The sequence below is a fragment of the Oncorhynchus mykiss genome, chromosome 3 (assembly GCF_013265735.2).
Source record: "Oncorhynchus mykiss isolate Arlee chromosome 3, USDA_OmykA_1.1, whole genome shotgun sequence".
Lineage (NCBI taxonomy): Eukaryota > Metazoa > Chordata > Actinopteri > Salmoniformes > Salmonidae > Oncorhynchus > Oncorhynchus mykiss.
This window is the reverse complement of record NC_048567.1, coordinates 73,774,793-73,794,792: the sequence shown is the minus strand read 5'-3', so window position 1 is coordinate 73,794,792 and position 20,000 is coordinate 73,774,793. Positions and strand designations below refer to the sequence as shown.

Sequence of the window (20,000 nt, the reverse complement as noted above, 5' to 3'; positions counted from 1 at the left end):
TGCAGATCCCACAAACAGTAGAGATACACATCTTGTTACTTGAGTGAGTTACTACATGTTACTTACTACAGTTACATCTTCTGCATGTCTGTCCTCTCTTCACATCCGTAAAAACCATTGACATTTATGGTAATAATAACCCTCCAATGTTCAGGGTGTAGAGAGGCAGGGCTTGCTGGCTTATCACAGCCTCACATCACTAAAGCATCCCAACACTAATGATGAACTTCCTCTGGCCGTGACCAAAAAAACGACAAACACGCCACTTTAGTCAGCCCCTTGTGAAAACACACATCCCAAGTGGACCTCTTCAGAGAGAGATCTCATCTTCAAAAGAGAGAGGGCGTAGGGCTTCTTGTGAAGAAGTCCTGTTGCAAGAATATGATTGTGACAGTGAGAGTGAGTTAATGCTTGACTGCGCAGAGGCAGAATATAAGACGAGGCAACGAGCTGATTTGTCCTTTACTCTGCAGTTGTTAAATCATTAAATATTCCCAGAAGCTGATTGGACAGTGAGAGAACAGGGTGAGCAGAGCCAGAGCAGGTGATGCCACCGAAGGAAACAGGTAAGGAAGGAACAGGTGGGGTGAAAAGGCAATTTTTGGCATACACACATACACACATACACACATACACACACACACGCACACGCACACAGTAGCCAGTGGGTGAGGAAGCAGGCAGCCGTACCTGGCATAATCTCCACATCAAACTCAGGCAGGAGATCGTTCAGCATACCTGTCCTACCTGCAGAGAGAAGGAGAGCAAGAGGTGAGGCGCTGCAGACAGGAAGTAGCAGTGGGCAGAGGTCAAAGGTGAGGCAAATCAGCCAAACAGATGGAGTTATTGACTAAGAGTCATGCATAGAGATTACCAGACAGATAAATCTAAAGCGAAGTCGAGGAAAAGAACAGTCAAACTATTCTTTAATACCTGATTCTGAAGCCAAAGTGATCATCATTAATAATTTCCCATGATTCAAGTTAATAGGAGTGAAGACAAAGTTCAAGTGTCATGCTAATAGATCTTCACACCCACTTCATACACACTACCCCAGTTTAGGGGGGGAAGGGAAAATGGGAACCGAGTGTAACGGGGACAGACACTTCACACACACTACCCCAGACTAGGGGGGGGGGGGGGGGGGGGGGGGGGAATGGGAGCCGAGTGTAACGGGGACAGACACTTCACTGAAGCATTTTGGGACACCAATTAATAATTAGAGCTCATAGGGGAAAGAGGGTCAGACGAACGCTATCGCCATGGTAACAACGGCTGCTTTGTTTCTGCTAAACGGTGAGAGTGAGAGAGGCACACAGAGGAGGAGACAGAATGGTTAAGGGAGATACAGACAGAGAGTGAGAGAGGCCCACAAAGGAGGAGACATAATGGTTAAGGGAGATTTTTTTTTTCATTTCATTTCACCTTTATTTAACCAGGTAGGCTAGTTGAGAACAAGTTCTCATTTGCAACTGCGACCTGGCCAAGATAAAGCATAGCAGTATGAGCAGACAACACAGAGTTACACATGGAGTAAACAATTAACAAGTCAATAACACAGTAGAAAACAAAGGGGGAGTCTATATACAATGTGTGCAAAAGGCATGAGGTAGGCGAATAATTACAATTTTGCAGATTAACACTGGAGTGATAAATGATCAGATGGTCATGTACAGGTAGAGATATTGGTGTGCAAAAGAGCAGAAAAATAAATAAATAAAAACAGTATGGGGATGAGGTAGGTGAAAATGGGTGGGCTATTTACCAATAGACTATGTACAGCTGCAGCGATCGGTTAGCTGCTCAGATAGCTGATGTTTGAAGTTGGTGAGGGAGATAAAAGTCTCCAACTTCAGCGATTTTTGCAATTCGTTCCAGTCACAGGCAGCAGAGTACTGGAACGAAAGGCGGCCAAATGAGGTGTTGGCTTTAGGGATGATCAGTGAGATACACCTGCTGGAGCGCGTGCTACGGATGGGTGTTGCCATCGTGACCAGTGAGCTGAGATAAGGCGGAGCTTTACCTAGCATGGACTTGTAGATGACCTGGAGCCAGTGGGTCTGGCGACGAATATGTAGCGAGGGCCAGCCGACTAGAGCATACAAGTCGCAGTGGTGGGTGGTATAAGGTGCTTTAGTGACAAAACGGATGGCACTGTGATAGACTGCATCCAGTTTGCTGAGTAGAGTGTTGGAAGCCATTTTGTAGATGACATCGCCGAAGTCGAGGATCGGTAGGATAGTCAGTTTTACTAGGGTAAGCTTGGCGGCGTGAGTGAAGGAGGCTTTGTTGCGGAATAGAAAGCCGACTCTTGATTTGATTTTCGATTGGAGATGTTTGATATGAGTCTGGAAGGAGAGTTTGCAGTCTAGCCAGACACCTAGGTACTTATAGATGTCCACATATTCTAGGTCGGAACCATCCAGGGTGGTGATGCTAGGCGGGCATGCGGGTGCAGGCAGCGATCGGTTGAAAAGCATGCATTTGGTTTTACTAGCGTAAAGACAGAGAGTGAGAGAGGCACACAGAGGAGGAGACAGAATGGTTAAGGGAGATAAAGACAGAGAGTGAGAGAGACACAGAAGACAGAATGGTTAAGGGAGATAAAGACAGAGAGTGAGAGAGACACACAGAGGAGGAGACAGAATGGTTAAGGGAGATAAAGACAGAGAGTGAGAGACGGATAAAGGGCTTTGGAGAGAGAGATAAATATAGGGATAAATAGAAAGAAAGAATGGTGTTGAAATGGGACCATGCCCTCACCCAAACGCCAAAATAAGATAACTAATCTCTATGTTTATCTCTTTAGACAGGTTCAATGGGGATGCTAAAATACCTGGTTTACACACATGAAGTGTGTTTGTGTGTTTGTGTTGGCCTATATCTAAATACTAAATTGAGTGTGAATGGCCTCTTTAGTTCAACATGTCTGCTAGCTGTCGGGGCAGACTAAACTCCCACGGCCAGACAGGCAGAAGTTTCACACTCCTCTCGTCTGATATAACACACACACACACACACACACACACACACACAAACACACAAACACACACACACATACTGATCCTACCACCCTGCTCTGGCACTTAGTTATATAAACCCAGCTGAGCTCAGTAACCTGAGAGAGGGGAGAAACTATGTGCTTCTGAGAGGGGAAGAAGGTGAAGGAGGATAGGAGAGAGGGAGAGAAAGAAAGGGGAGAAACTATGTGCCTCTGAGAGGGGAAGGAGGTGAGGGAGGAGGAGGGTTTCCACTAGTTACCACAGCCACAAAGTCAAAATGGGCTATATCGTAAATATGTATGTAAACAAAAATGTGCTTTTGTGGTCTTAAGGTTAGGGTTAGGCATTAGGTTAGCATTGTGGTTAAGGTTAGGGTTAGGCATAAGGTTAGCATTGGGGTTAGGGTTAGGGTTAAGGTTAAATTTAAATCACATTTTAAGAAGATAAATTGTAGAAAAAGGCAAGGTTTATGACTTTGTTGTTGTGGTATCCTCAGAGGGGAAGGTGAGGGATGAGAGGAGGGAGGGAGAGAGAGAAGGAGAGAAGAAACAATGATGAGAAGACAAGGGGAAGAACGGGTAGAAGAAATGAGGTGCTTCAGAGTAAATACCCAAAAATAAAAAGCTGTGAAAAATGTAGTTATGAGAAAGAGAGGAGAGAAGAAGAAGAGAGGGAGGGAAGCGGAGAGAAAGAGAACAGAAGGAGAGAGGGAGGGAAGCTGAGAGAAAGAGAACAGAAGGAGAGAGGGAGGGAAGCTGAGAGCAAGGGAGAACAGGAGAAGGAGAAAAGGAGGGAATCTGAGAGAAAGAGAAACAAATGTAGAAGGAGACAGTTTAGCCCCACCATGTAGGCACAGTCATCCGTGCGCTATGCACTGAGCTCTCCTAGCCCTCAACAGGCATATAAATACAGCAGACAGTAACCTGAGAGAGAGAAGGGAGACTGGCCCCATTCGGTGAAAGGAGTAGGAGGAGGGTTCTACACATAAACAGACTAACTCTGAAGGAATTAAAATGGGTTCAACAACTCAAACTCTGGTGGTGTGTGTACAAAGCCAAAGTCAGCTCGTCTGCTGTCCCACATCTGCTGACCCTTAACATGCCATACCACTGACCCGTAACATGTGATACCACTGACCCTTAACATGCGACACCACTGACCCTTAACATGCCATACCACTGACCCTTAGCATGCGATACCACTGACCCTTAACATGCGATACCACTGACCCTTAACATGCGACACCACTGACCCTTAACATGCGACACCACTGACCCTTAACATGTGACACCACTGACCCTTAACATGCCATACCACTGACCCTTAACATGCGATACCACTGACCCTTAACATGCCATACCACTGACCGTTAACATGCCATACCACTGACCCTTAACATGCCATACCACTGACCTTTAACATGCGACACCACTGACCCTTAACATGCCATACCACTGACCCTTAACATGCCATACCACTGACCCTTAACATGCGACACCACTGACCCTTAACATGTGACACCACTGACCCTTAACATGCGACACCACTGACCCTTAACATGTGACACCACTGACCCTTAACATGCGATACCACTGACCCTTAACATGTGATACCACTGACCCTTAACATGCGATACCACTGACCCTTAACATGTGATACCACTGACCCTTAACATGCCATACCACTGACCCTTAACATGCGATACCACTGACCCTTAACATGCGACACCACTGACCCTTAACATGCAACACCACTGACCCTTAACATGCGACACCACTGACCCTTAACATGTGACACCACTGACCCTTAACATGTGACACCACTGACCCTTAACATGCCATACCACTGACCTTAACATGCCATACCACTGACCCTTAACATGCGACACCACTGACCATCAGGGGTGGCAGGTAGCAGGTGACCTAGTGGTTAGAGCGTTGGACTAGTTAACTGAAAGGTTGCTTGATCGAATCCCAGAGCTGACAAGGTAAAAATCTGTTGTTCTGCCCCTGAACAAGGCAGTTAACCCACTGTTCCCCGGTATGCCGCCATTGTAAATAAGAATTTGTTCTTAACTGACTTGTCTAGATAAATAAAGGTTAAATAACATTTACATGCTACACCACTGACCCTTAACATGTTTTAGTCTTGCCCCCCCCCAACAAAAATGTTGCCAATGAAACACCTTAAGAAGTGGATTACATTACTCACAACAATTAACTAGAACTACTGTCTGTAATGCATGTGTACTGTATGTGTAATTACCTTATTCCACATAGGTACTGTATGTTGTGAGCTCTCTGTTATGTAGCCTATGTCTACCTGGCCTATACTGACACTATATTTTAGGTTATAAAGGTTTATACACGGCTATGTCAGGGTTATGTCTGTTGTTCTACAGCGGTAAGCTCAGCCAAACAATAGGTCCTCTCAGAGAGGATCAGAACCGTGCAGAGCAGCAGCGTTGTCATGGCAGCAGTTGTAAGTGGACTTTGGAATGTAGACGCCTTCTAGAGCCGGGACATTTATAACAAAGCACATCACTACGAACCGTATAAAACAAACACATACACTTACTTACACTAGCTGCTGTGGTTAGGTTCAGAAAGTGAGAGAAGACAATAAATAAGTGTTTCCTATTCCCACAACTCCCAACTTCCAAATCCTTTCAGACAATCCTTTTTCAAACAGAAATTTGCATCCTGTAGCACAAACTCCCAAAAATTTTAGGACACTGTAAAGTCCATGGAGAATAAGAGCACCTCCTCCCAGCTGCCCACTGCACTGAGGCTAGGAAACACTGTCACCACCGATAAATCCACGATAATAATTGAGAATTTCAATAAGCATTTTTCTACGACTGGCCATGCTTTCCACCTGGCTACCCCTACCCTGGTCAACAGTTATCACCCCCCACAGCAACTGTTCTCAACTGGCCTGACTGGTTAAATAAAGGTGTTCTCAACTGGCCTGACTGGTTAAATAAAGGTGTTCTCAACTGGCCTGACTGGTTAAATAAAGGTGTTCTCAACTGGCCTGACTGGTTAAATAAAGGTGTTCTCAACTGGCCTGACTGGTTAAATAAAGGTGTTCTCAACTGGCCTACCTGGTTAAATAAAGGTGTTCTCAACTGGCCTACCTGGTTAAATAAAGGTGTTCTCAACTAGCCTACCTGGTTAAATAAAGGTGTTCTCAACTGGCCTACCTGGTTAAATAAAGGTGTTCTCAACTGGCCTACCTGGTTAAATAAAGGTGTTCTCAACTGGCCTGACTGGTTAAATAAAGGTGTTCTCAACTGGCCTACCTGGTTAAATAAAGGTGTTCTCAACTAGCCTACCTGGTTAAATAAAGGTGTTCTCAACTGGCCTACCTGGTTAAATAAAGGTGTTCTCAACTGGCCTACCTGGTTAAATAAAGGTGTTCTCAACTGGCCTGACTGGTTAAATAAAGGTGTTCTCAACTGGCCTACCTGGTTAAATAAAGGTGTTCTCAACTGGCCTGACTGGTTAAATAAAGGTGTTCTCAACTGGCCTACCTGGTTAAATAAAGGTGTTCTCAACTGGCCTACCTGGTTAAATAAAGGTGTTCTCAACTAGCCTACCTGGTTAAATAAAGGTGTTCTCAACTGGCCTACCTGGTTAAATAAAGGTGTTCTCAACTGGCCTGACTGGTTAAATAAAGGTGTTCTCAACTAGCCTACCTGGTTAAATAAAGGTGTTCTCAACTGGCCTACCTGGTTAAATAAAGGTGTTCTCAACTGGCCTGACTGGTTAAATAAAGGTGTTCTCAACTAGCCTACCTGGTTAAATAAAGGTGTTCTCAACTGGCCTACCTGGTTAAATAAAGGTGTTCTCAACTGGCCTGACTGGTTAAATAAAGGTGTTCTCAACTGGCCTACCTGGTTAAATAAAGGTGTTCTCAACTGGCCTGACTGGTTAAATAAAGGTGTTCTCAACTGGCCTACCTGGTTAAATAAAGGTGTTCTCAACTGGCCTGACTGGTTAAATAAAGGTGTTCTCAACTGGCCTGACTGGTTAAATAAAGGTGTTCTCAACTGGCCTGACTGGTTAAATAAAGGTGTTCTCAACTGGCCTACCTGGTTAAATAAAGGTGTTCTCAACTGGCCTACCTGGTTAAATAAAGGTGTTCTCAACTGGCCTACCTGGTTAAATAAAGGTGTTCTCAACTAGCCTACCTGGTTAAATAAAGGTGTTCTCAACTGGCCTACCTGGTTAAATAGAGGTGTTCTCAACTGGCCTACCTGGTTAAATAAAGGTGTTCTCAACTGGCCTGACTGGTTAAATAAAGGTGTTCTCAACTGGCCTACCTGGTTAAATAAAGGTGTTCTCAACTGGCCTGACTGGTTAAATAAAGGTGAAATTAAAATAAATAAATAAAAAAGAGAGGACCTCAAAAAGGTAGGACAGAAAGCCTCAACAGAATGTTCATTTCCGTTCTATCCCTTCCTCTTTGATGTTGAGGTGGTTTGACATCCTGTGTTGAATGTTTACTTCCTGTGTGCTGAGGGGTTCATTCCTGTGGTCACTCACCCAGCACCAGTAACTCCACCTGGCCCTCGTTCTTCCCCTCCAGGTCGTCAGCGATGACTATCTTACAGAAGTACACGCCGCTGTCGCCCCACTGCAGGTCCCCGATCCGCAGGTCCGCCTCTGGACAGGGACAGGGTCAGATACACAACGGTATACTGTCATAGGATTATATACCCTTAGTCAAACAATGTACTGAACAATCCTCAAAGATACATTGACATTTGACACATTCATATATCCTACAGATTTCTATTATGATTTATGAAACAGGAGGGTGTTTAGCTAAAAGGGACACAAAAAGGTTGGTGTTCTCTTTGAAAGGCAGAACAAAGAATGTGTGTGTTTCCTTTTGATAAGGAGCTCAATGGGGTGGTTCAGGATAAGAGAGGGCAGAGACCACTCCATTATGAACAGGGAGCATTGTCGTTAATGGGATATTTCACCCAAATTACACATTGGTTTCCTTACCTTGTAAGCCGTCTATGGACAAGGTATGACAGCAATCAATGCTTCGGTTTAGTTTCCCTGGCACTGTTTCCAAATGCTAATATTTTAGGATTTGTGGCACAAACCTCATTGGAGTCATGGCACCGATATTAGCATTTGTTTTGCGCATCATGTTCAAATCACCCCCCAAAAATCTCAAATGTATTGTGAATCTCAACAAAGTAACTTATAGATTTGAAAAATGGGTTCCATGACTTGGATGGGATTGGTACCAAAAATACTAAAATGTTAGCATTTGGAAAGTGCCAGGAAAACTAAACTAAAGCATGGATTGCTGTCATACTTTGCCCATATACTGCTCACAGGGTAAGGAAACCAACGGGTAATTTGGGTGAAATATCCCTTTAATGTGGTGTGTGTGTGTGTGTGTGTGTGTGTGTGTGTGTGTGTGTGTGTGTGTGTGTGTGTGTGTTGTGGAGCCTGGTGTATTGTGTAGGACAGACAGAGAAATACTATTTGAGGAACAGGAAACGCCAAGCACAAGCGTTCACAATTTATGTTGGGAGACGGATCACACAGTATAGAGACTGGGACAAGTGACACAGGCCATGACGAACCACTGCTTCTAACACTAAAGCACTGACATACTGTAACCTTAAATCTATGCTATCGTGCACAGAAACCTGCTCCTGTTACTCTCTGTTCCGAACGTGCTAGGCGGCCAGTTCGTATAGCCTTTAGCCGTACCCTTATCCTACTTCTCCTCTGTTCTTCTGGTGACGTAGAGGTTAATCCAGGTCCTGCAGTGCCTAGCTCCACTCCCACTCCCCAGGTGCTCTCATTTGTTGACTTCTGTAACCGTAAAAGCTTTGGTTTCATGCATGTTAACATACTCCCTAAGTTTGTTTTACTCTCTGCTTTAGCACACTCTGCCAACCCGGATGTCTTAGTCGTGTCTGAATCCTGGCTTAGAAAAACCACCAAAAACGTTGACATCCCCATCGCTAACTATAGAATTTTCCGTCAAGATAGAACTGCCAAAGGGGTCGGTGTTGCAATGTACTGCAAAGATAGCCTGCAGAGTTCTGTCTTACTATTCAGGTCTGTAGCCAAACAATTTGAGCTTCTACTTATAAAAATTCACCTTTCCAGAAACAAGTCTCTCACTGTTGCCGCTTGCTATAGGCCTCCCTCTGCCCTCTGCTGTGCCCTCGATACCATATGTGATGTGATTGCCCTCTATCTGTCTTCTGAGCTTGTGCTACTAGGTGACCTAAACTGGGACATGCTTAACACCGCGGCCATCCTACAATCCAAGCTTGATGCCCTCAATCTCACACAAATTATCAATGAACCTACCAGGTACAACTCCAAATCCGTACACACGGGCACCCTCATAGATGTCATCCTAACTAACTCACCCTCCAAATACACCTCTGCTGTTTTCAATCAAGATCTCAGCGATCACTGCCTCATTGCCTGCATCCGTAATGGGTCAGCGGTCAAACGGCCTCCACTCATTACTGTCAAATGCTCCTTAAAACACTTCTGCGAGCAGGCCTTTCTAATTGACCTGGCCGGGGTATCCTGGAATGACATTGACCTCATCCCGTCAGTAATGATGCCTGGCTAATCTTTAAAAGTGCCTTCCTCACCATCTTAAATAAGCATGCCCCATTCAAAAAATGTAGAACTCGGAATAGATATAGTCCTTGGTTCACTCCAGACCTGTCTGCCTTGACCAGCACAAAAACATCCTGTGACATTCTGCATTAGCATCGAATAGCCCCCGTGATATGCAACTTTTCAGGGAAGTTAGGAACAAATATATACAGGCAGTTAGGAAAGCTAAGGCTAGCTTTTTCAAACAGAAATTTGCATCCTGTAGTACTAACTCAAAAAAGTTCTGGGACACTGTAAAGTCCATGGAGAATAAGAGCACCTCCTCCCAGCTGCCCACTGCTCTGAGGCTAGGAAACACTGTCACCACCGATAAATCCACTGTAATTGAGAATTTCAACAAGCATTTTTCTACGGCTGGCCATACTTTCCACCTGGCTACCCCTACCCCGGTCAACTGCCCGGCACCCTCCACAGCAACCCGCCAAAGCCCCCACCATTTCTCCTTTACCCAAATCCAGATAGCTGATGTTCTGAAAGAGCTGCAGAATCTGGACCCCTACAAATCAGCCGGGCTAGACAATCTGGACCCTCTCTTTCTAAAATTATCTGCCGAAATTGTTGCAACTCCTATTACTAGCCTGTTCAACCTCTCTTTCGTATTGTCTGAGATTCACAAAGATTGGAAGGCTGCCGTGGTCATCCCCCTCTTCAAAGGGGGTGACACTCAAGACCCAAACTGCTACAGACCTATATCTATCCTACCCTGTCTTTCTAAGGTCTTCGAAAGCCAAGTTAACAAACAGATTATCGACCATTTCGAATCCCACCGTACCTTCTCCGCTATGCAATCTGATTTCAGAGCTGGTCATGGGTGCACCTCAGCCACGCTCAAGGTCCTAAACGACATCATAACCGCCATCGATAAGAGACATTACTGTGCAGCCGTATTCATCGACCTGGCCAAGGCTTTCGACTCTGTCAATCACTGCATTCTTATTGGCAGACTCGACAGGCTTGGTTTCTCAAATGATTGCCTCGCCTGGTCTACCAACTACTTCTCTGATAGAGTTCAGTGTGTCAAATCGGAGGGCCTGTTGTCTGGACCTCTGGCTGTCTCTATGGGGGTGCCACAGGGTTCAATCCTCGGACCGACTCTCTTCTCTGTATACATCAATGATGTTGCTCTTGCTGCTGGTGATTCTCTGGTACACCTCTACGCAGACGACACCATTCTGTATACTTCTGGCCCCTCTATGGACACTGTGTTAACTAACCTCCAGACGAGCTTCAATGCCATACAACTCTCCTTCCGTGGCCTCCAACTGCTCTTAAACGCAGGGGAAACTAAATGCATGCTATTCAACCAATCACTGCCCGCACCTGCTCGCCTGTCCAGCATCACTACTCTGGACGGCTCTGACTTAGAATACATGGACAACTACAAATACCTAGGTGTCTGGTTAGACTGTGAACTCTCCTTCCAGACTCACATTAAGCATCTCCAATCCAAAATTTAATTTAGAATTGGCTTCCTATACAAAGCATCCTTCACTCATGCTGCCAAACATACCCTCGTAAAACTGACCATCCTAACGATCCTCGACTTCGGTGATGTCATCTATAAAATAGCCCCCAACACTCTATTCAACAAACTGACTGGAACAAACTGCATAAATCTCTGAACCTGGAGACTCATATCTCCCTCACTAGCTTTAAGCACCAGCTGTCAGAGCAGCTCACAGATCACTGCACCTGTACATAGCCCATCTATCTACCTACCTTTGCACCCAAGTATCTCTACTTGCACATTCATCTTCTACACATCTACCATTCCAGTGTTTTAATTGCTATATTGTAATTACTTCGCCACCATGGCCTATTTATTGCCTTAACTCCCTTATCTCACCTTATTTGCACTTTTTGTTTTCTTTTGTTCTACTGTATTATTGACTGTAAGTTTTGTTTATTCCATGTGTAACTCTGTGTTGTTGTATGTGTCGAATTGCTATGCTTTATCTTGGCCAGGTCGCAGTTGCAGTTGGTTAAATAAAGGTGAAATAAAAAATAAATTTAAAAAACAGCATTTAAGCGTGTGTGTGTCATGTGCGAGTGTGTGCACATCTTCCCTCACAACATATTCTCAAGCACCGCCTTCTAGTCATACACACAACAGCTCATTAAACTATAAACGCCTCCACACACAATTTAAATGAACACAATACAAATCAACCCATTAGAAATCTCCACAGTACTGTTGACGATGGCGATGTCTCGGCCCTTGTAGTGCTCAGCCAGCGTCATGGAGGCACCCTGGCCGGAGGCTACGATGCGGACGGTGCGGCTGCTGTCCGAGCACTCCAGTTGGGCCGCGGCGCCCAGCTCGGACCCCTGGACCCCCAGGCTCTCGGGGAAGGTGAAGGAGTCTTGTGTGCGGTCACGGCAGTAGGACTTGTACCACCACTGCACCACAGGGGTCTGTGTGGAGGGTGTGTGGTATTGGCACTGGAGTACCACGGACTGGAAGAGCATGGCGAAACGCCTCTCCTCCCGAACGGTCACCTGCACCCCAGCACACACACAGACTGACACACACAATGAACACGGACACACACACAACGAACACGGACACACACACACACACACAACGAACACGGACACACACACACAACGAACACGGACACACACACACACACACACAACGAAAACGGACAGGGACACACACACACACAACGAACACAGACACACACACACACACACACACACCATGAACACGGACACACACAATGGAAGAAAATGAGAGAGAAAAGAGAGGGGGAGAAGTTATTAATTCCAATAATCAAAATAATTCCAGATTGTATTTTCACGGGAAGGTTAAAAACACATGGGGTAGTTCAGGATAAGAGGGCAGAGACCACTCCACATACCCATGGATGGAGGAGTCAGAAGTCACGGTGATGTGTCCCATTCTACATACCAAATCAAAATCTAATTCTATTCGTCAGATGCTTCGTAAACAACAGGTGTGGACTGACAGTGAAATGCTTACTAACGGCAGTCTGCATACAAGGCCTTTTAACATACAATATATTTTGAATAGCCAGTGAAACATGCAAATGGCAAGGAGAGATTAGACTTCACAGTTGAATGCTCTCCAACACCAGCTTTGAAATGCCCTGTCCATCATCACTTTAACCAAGCATCTTTGGCTCTTTAAAAAGTACCATATAAGTCCCATGTATAATTATTATTATCATTATTATTGTTATTATTATTGTTGGTCTTATTATTATATAACCTCTACCCATACGTATTCAGTCCAACTCTCCCTTACATACCCCTTGCACATCCAAAAGTTTAAGGGGGATTCCAGACCACCAAACTCACGAGGGGGTTTGTTTGTTTTCTACCCCACAGAGAGCACAGGGCCCATCAGAGACAGACTGCAGAGGTGGAATGCTCCTGATGTTCAGTGGGTCAGATAAAAGGCTGAGAACAGAGAGAATATGAGATAGTGAGATGGAGTGGTGGGTGTGTGTGTGTGTGTGTGTGTGTGTGTGTGTGTGTGTGTGTGCGTGCGTGCGTGCGTGCGTGCGTGCGTGCGTATGTGTAATGATGACTGCAACTCAGTCTCCAACTGGGGTGAGAGAGAGATGGTATGGGGGCTCCTCTCTCCTGTACGCAGGCGGTCACAGAGACTACATTCCGCCGTTCGTGGGGGGCAGGATTGCAGTAGGGAGGTAGGGGGTTATCGTAATAAAGAAGAACAGTGAGGGGGCCAGAGACAGATCAGTCAACAACTCCAGACTGTCCCATTAGGTCTGGGTGGGGTAGGCAGCAGGAACTGATTCCAAACATTTCCTAGTCCCGTTAGGTCTGGGTGGGGTAGGCAGCAGGAACTGATTCCAAACATTTCCCAGTTCCGTTAGTTCTGGGTGGGGTAGGCAGCAGGAACTGATTCCAAACATGTCCCAGTCCCGTTAGTTCTGGGTGGGGTAGGCAGCAGGAACTGATTCCAAACATTTCCCAGTTCTGTTAGTTCTGGGTGGGGTAGGCAGCAGGAACTGATTCCAAACATGTCCCAGTCCCGTTGGTTCTGGGTGGGGTAGGCAGCAGGAACTGATTCCAAACATGTCCCAGTCCCGTTAGTTCTGGGTGGGGTAGGCAGCAGGAACTGATTCCAAACATTTCCCAGTCCCGTTAGTTCTGGGTGGGGTAGGCAGCAGGAACTGATTCCAAACATTTCCCAGTCCTGTTAGTTCTGGGTGGGGTAGGCAGCAGGAACTGATTCCAAACATTTCCCAGTCCTGTTAGTTCTGGGTGGGGCATGCAGCAGGAACTGATTCCAAACATTTCCCAGTCCTGTTAGTTCTGGGTGGGGCATGCAGCAGGAACTGATTCCAAACATTTCCCAGTCCCGTTAGTTCTGGGTGGGGTAGGCAGCAGGAACTGATTCCAAACATTTCCCAGTCCCGTTAGTTCAGGGTGGGGCATGCAGCAGGAACTGATTCCAAACATTTCCCAGTCCCGTTAGTTCTGGGTGGGGTAGGCAGCAGGAACTGATTCCAAACATGTCCCAGTCCCGTTAGTTCTGGGTGGGGCATGCAGCAGGAACTGATTCCAAACATGTCCCAGTCCCGTTAGTTCTGGGTGGGGTAGGCAGCAGGAACTGATTCCAAACATTTCCCAGTCCCGTTAGTTCTGGGTGGGGCATGCAGCAGGAACTGATTCCAAACATGTCCCAGTCCCGTTAGGTCTGGGTGGGGCATGCAGCAGGAACAGACTCCAAACATTTCCCAGTCCCGTTAGTTCTGGGTGGGGCATGCAGCAGGAACTGATTCCAAACATGTCCCAGTTCCGTTAGGTCTGGGTGGGGCATGCAGCAGGAACTGATTCCAAACATTTCCCAGTCCCGTTAGTTCTGGGTGGGGCATGCAGCAGGAACTGATTCCAAACATGTCCCAGTCCCGTTAGGTCTGGGTGGGGCATGCAGCAGGAACAGACTCCAAACATTTCCCAGTCCCGTTAGTTCTGGGTGGGGTAGGCAGCAGGAACTGATTCCAAACATGTCCCAGTTCCGTTAGTTCTGGGTGGGGTAGGCAGCAGGAACTGATTCCAAACATGTCCCAGTCCCGTTAGTTCTGGGTGGGGTAGGCAGCAGGAACTGATTCCAAACATTTCCCAGTCCCGTTAGTTCTGGGTGGGGCATGCAGCAGGAACTGATTCCAAACATGTCCCAGTCCCGTTAGGTCTGGGTGGGGCATGCAGCAGGAACAGACTCCAAACATTTCCCAGTCCCGTTAGTTCTGGGTGGGGTAGGCAGCAGGAACTGATTCCAAACATGTCCCAGTTCCGTTAGTTCTGGGTGGGGTAGGCAGCAGGAACTGATTCCAAACATGTCCCAGTCCCGTTAGTTCTGGGTGGGGTAGGCAGCAGGAACTGATTCCAAACATTTCCCAGTCCCGTTAGTTCAGGGTGGGGCATGCAGCAGGAACTGATTCCAAACATGTCCCAGTCCCGTTAGTTCAGGGTGGGGCATGCAGCAGGAACTGATTCCAAACATTTCCCAGTCCCGTTAGTTCAGGGTGGGGCATGCAGCAGGAACTGATTCCAAACATGTCCCAGTCCCGTTAGTTCAGGGTGGGGCATGCAGCAGGAACTGATTCCAAACATTTCCCAGTCCCGTTAGTTCAGGGTGGGGCATGCAGCAGGAACTGATTCCAAACATGTCCCAGTCCCGTTAGTTCAGGGTGGGGCATGCAGCAGGAACAGACTCCAAACATGTCCCAGTCCCGTTAGTTCTGGGTGGGGCATGCAGCAGGAACAGACTCCAAACATTTCCCAGTCCCGTTAGTTCAGGGTGGGGCATGCAGCAGGAACAGACTCCAAACATTTCCCAGTCCCGTTAGTTCTGGGTGGGGCATGCAGCAGGAACAGACTCCAAACATTTCCCAGTCCCGTTAGTTCAGGGTGGGGCATGCAGCAGGAACAGACTCCAAACATTTCCCAGTCCCGTTAGTTCAGGGTGGGGCATGCAGCAGGAACAGACTCCAAACATTTCCCAGTCCCGTTAGTTCAGGGTGGGGCATGCAGCAGGAACAGACTCCAAACATTTCCCAGTCCCGTTAGTTCTGGGTGGGGCATGCAGCAGGAACAGACTCCAAACATGTCCCAGTTCCGTTAGTTCAGGGTGGGGCATGCAGCAGGAACAGACTCCAAACATGTCCCAGTTCCGTTAGTTCAGGGTGGGGCATGCAGCAGGAACAGATTCCAAACGTTTCCCAGTCCCGTTACTTCTGGGTGGGGCATGCAGCAGGAACAGATTCCAAACGTTTCCCAGTCCCGTTACTTCTGGGTGGGGCATGCAGCAGGAACAGATTCCAAACATTTCCCAGTCCCGTTAGTTCAGGGTGGGGCATGCAGCAGGAACAGACTCCAAACATTTCCCAGTCCCGTTAGTTCAGGGTGGGGCATGCAGCAGGAACAGACTCCAAACGTTTCCTTGAAAAGAGGAAATCACAACAAAGGGTTCTACACAGTGGCTCTCTCCTTAGGAGCAGTTTAGTTCATACGAAGGGAATGAGACAAGGAGGGAAGCTGTTTTACACTATGTACTAAAGAGGAGCCAGGGTGACTCACGGTGATGGCCTTCAAATGTTCGAGAGCTCCATTTAGAAGTTGTGACTAATGGCAGATAAGTATCTGAGCCTGCACCAACGGTTCATCCACTCCTCCTACAGAGTCTGAAGAAGATGTTACCTCTGGAGAGCACAAAACAAATGAGACAGAGAAAGAGAGACGGAGAGACGGAGACAGAGGACAGAGACAGAGAGAGAGAGAAAGAGGACAGAGACAGAGAGAGAGAAAGAGGACAGAGACAGAGAGAAAGAGAAAGAGGACAGAGAGAGAGAAAGAGAAAGAGGACAGAGACAGAGAGAGAGAGAAAGAGGACAGAGAGAGAGAGAAAGAGGACAGAGACAGAGAGAAAGAGAAAGAGGACAGAGACAGAGAGAAAGAGAAAGAGGACAGAGACAGAGAGAAAGAGAAACAGGGGAAATACAGTGACCCCCTCTCAGATCATTACCAAGCCCTGCAATGCAAAGAGCTGAGCAAAGAAAAGAGTCCCCTCATCCAGCTGTTCACAAACCTGTTCTACTAACACACTGAAGCCTCAGGACCAGAACATCCAATCAATCAGAATAAAACAAATTACAACACAATCAAAACAAAATTACATTACTTATTGGGAAACACAAGCACAAGCACAAAATGCAGTGCTATCTGGCCCTAAATCGATGGTACATGGTGGCAAACTATTTGACCATGGTTACTGATCAAAACTTTCGAAAAACCTTGACAAAGTACAGGCTCAGTGAACACAGCCTTGCCATGGAGAAGGGTAGACACAGGAAACCCTGGCTCCCTGTAGAGGAATGGCTGTGCAACCACTGCACCACAGCAGAACCCGAGAGAGAGTTGCATTTCCTGACAAAACAATTAGAGTGTTATTTCCTCAAATTTGAAACCCTTATTCAAGGTTTCAAAGACCTCTCTGATGAGGATAGGCTACCTGTCTTGTTGGGAGAGGACGCAAAGAGCTGTGGGTTGGGAGCGCACTACATTGCTGCTTGCCATAAGATGAGGGACAGTGTCTGACAGACCAATCAACCTGCACATGTCCTCTATGCTTATTGTCATTGTTCAATGTATGGTTATTTTGACCCTTGATTATTCTTGTTACTGTTGTCCCATTGGCAAAACTGATTATTATTATTTTAATATTGTACATTTCCAAAATAAGCTTTGGCAATAACTGCATTGTTACGTCATGCCAATGAAACAAATTGAATTGAAATTGTGAGAGAAAAAAGTGACAGTTCTGTTTGTGTTTGTTTTCATTTTGAATGTGCGAGGGATGGAGAATAAGAACGTGTGAGGAGAAAGAGACAGCAGGGAGAAGAACCGTGCTCCCGTCCACGGGGTAGCTGTGGCCCTCCCTTTGTCCTTTTTGTTCATGGCCCATTGGCCCATTGTTTGGCATTAGTAAACCCCCCCCCCCCCCCCCCCTCCCATCCTGGAGAATCCTGTGTGGACAGTAGAATGGAGGAGGGGGATGGGAGGACTCCAACCAATGAAATAATCATGTCTGGTCCAGTCGGGTGTGAACAGCCAATTAGCTGTTAGAGATTTGAACCAAACCGTTAGACGAGGTCCTTACAGTGTAGTGGGGGGAGATCGGGACAGAGAGAATGGACAGGGTGAGACACCTTGGTAACCACAGGATTCACGTACAACCAAGAAAAACATTGTCCCCGTTTTGTGGAACCTTTGCTAAAACGGTGTACGTCTGTCTCAGCATCTCTCTGTTGGAGAAGACAAAAAGTGTTCATGCATGAAACCAGGCACTCCAAAACACATTTGTAAACTTCTAAAAACACCCACAAGTGTGACAACAAATTATGACATAGGCCTACATTTGTACCTATGGTCCTGATTCATCTCACAGCAACATAACACTCTTCTCTAATTCATATTCACAACAACAAAATAGCAAAAAGGCATGCACCTACCTAACATACACCATTAAAAAGGGGTTTATTGATGAGTGGGCTACTACACAAAACGCAGGTTTATCATTCAAGTCTACTGGGCTCTTCCTGATGAAATCTCTGAGTCACTCCGTGCTTCCTGACCACATCAGACCCTTTCCTCCTTCAACAACTGACACCATTTTCCTGCCAGGCATTCCACCACTGACTTGACTTCCTGTTGGGTTTATACACTAGACACAGATTCGTTTTGTATAATTCTACTGAAAAAAAACTATTCAAAATACTAGATTAAATCATGGTTGCATTTTCTATTAATTTACCCCCCCCCAAAAAAAAAAAAATTGGTTACACAACATAGACCACTCCACAAATATTCTCTGTACCAGACTGATCTCCCAAATTATTTTTCCTAGTAGACCCTCAGAGTAAGTTATTCAGGTATTATTCTCTGCCTAGTAGATATCTATGTGACCCATTGGAGTGCATGCATACCATGGATATTGTCTGAATAACAGCACCTATTTAAATGAGAAATTATGATTTTACTATAGTATATTTCTTATTCCACACATTCCTCCTGTAATTTATGACAAAACATAAAAGCGAAAAACAAGAGTAGCTAAAGCCTATCATTATCGCAAATCTTCCATCTAATAAATTAAAGCAATTCAGACGAACCCCCCAAAACAAGTGACCAGGCAAAGGTCTGCTTATATAAATCTAAATAAAGAGAGTCCAATAGTCATATTGAGGTTTTAGGTAAGGCAGAGAGGTAGAGAGGTAGAGAGACCCGTTAGACGCTGGAATAAACCCCGAGCTAGAGATCAACCTGTTGCGTCCACGGCTTTCTCAGACAGATGACAAAACAACATGTTGAGTGAGGAAACAAACACACACAAAAACGAACACATACCTGTTAAGCACAAAACAATCCATCGATCTAGCAGCCAGTTCATTTTTTGAATAAAAAGTTTCGCAATCAGAGAGAACGAATCGTCATTTTCCTCCTGCCTGTTGTTTGACTCATTCTTTGTCCGCTGAGTGTTGAGAAGAACACCGGGAGAGGCGAAGCGTCAATCCGACACTAGGAGGAGTGTACCACTTTAACAGAGGGTGAACCCCAACTCCAGACCAAAAACTACATTCAAACAAATATGGTTTACCACCATTTTACCTATAATACTATTACAAGCACATATTTAAATAGATTTGGGATTCAAAACAATACATCTAAACTAATCTCCCCCCAAAAAAATCTTAAACCTGCTCCAACTGGTATTTTACCCATGGAATGAGGTAGAAGAGTCTGGTTTTAAAAGGGGGGGAAATATATTTTATTAATAAAACGGGTGTGATCCTGTGGAATAAAGAAATGAAACAAAAAATAATCCTGAGATTTTAGTTCAGTTTTTCCTCCACTTCTTCCCTTTATTATCTTGTTTTTTAAAATATATATATATGTATATGATTCATTTAAATTAATACAAATGTCGTAATTACATAAGGTTCTTCCTTGCCATACACCTTACAGTTCATTTGTTGATTGGAGTAATTACTAGCAAATAAAACAGGAAATCAGTGCGTTATAAAAAAAAATGATTTGATGTAGCCTACTTTCACCACAAAGTAATAATTAAAATATGTAACACAGGGTCAAAACAATTCCATAATTACACACATACTCAACTCAACATGGGGTCATACAACCCAAGGGCACTTGTTTTCATGGTAAAACTTAGGTCCAGTTGATTCACACCAACCACAAGGTAATTCATCAACCTCCTTGAAAGGAGTTCTTCTGAATAGCATGGTAATAGCTTTCTGTTAGC

The 20,000-nt window shown here is 45.6% G+C and overlaps 1 protein-coding gene across 3 annotated transcripts in view; it reads right to left on the bottom strand.

Annotated features, from left to right (window-relative positions):
• The window catches only part of LOC110520566 (immunoglobulin-like domain-containing receptor 2), a 27,478-nt gene extending 8,108 nt beyond the window's left edge, over positions 1-19,370 (bottom strand). Inside the window, exons 1-4 of one of the 3 annotated variants that reach the window (XM_036975155.1) lie at positions 19,085-19,368; positions 11,875-12,204; positions 7,553-7,672; positions 691-747 (exon numbers count right to left, since the gene is read on the bottom strand). In XM_036975155.1, the coding sequence (XP_036831050.1) occupies positions 691-747; positions 7,553-7,672; positions 11,875-12,204; positions 19,085-19,127 (550 nt within the window). In that variant the 5' untranslated portion in view covers positions 19,128-19,368. Of the gene's footprint in view, positions 1-690; positions 748-7,552; positions 7,673-11,874; positions 12,205-19,084 lie in introns of all 3 variants that reach the window. The other 2 variants (XM_036975156.1, XM_036975157.1) reach the window with 2 other exon arrangements.
• Positions 19,371-20,000: the final 630 nt, after the last annotated feature.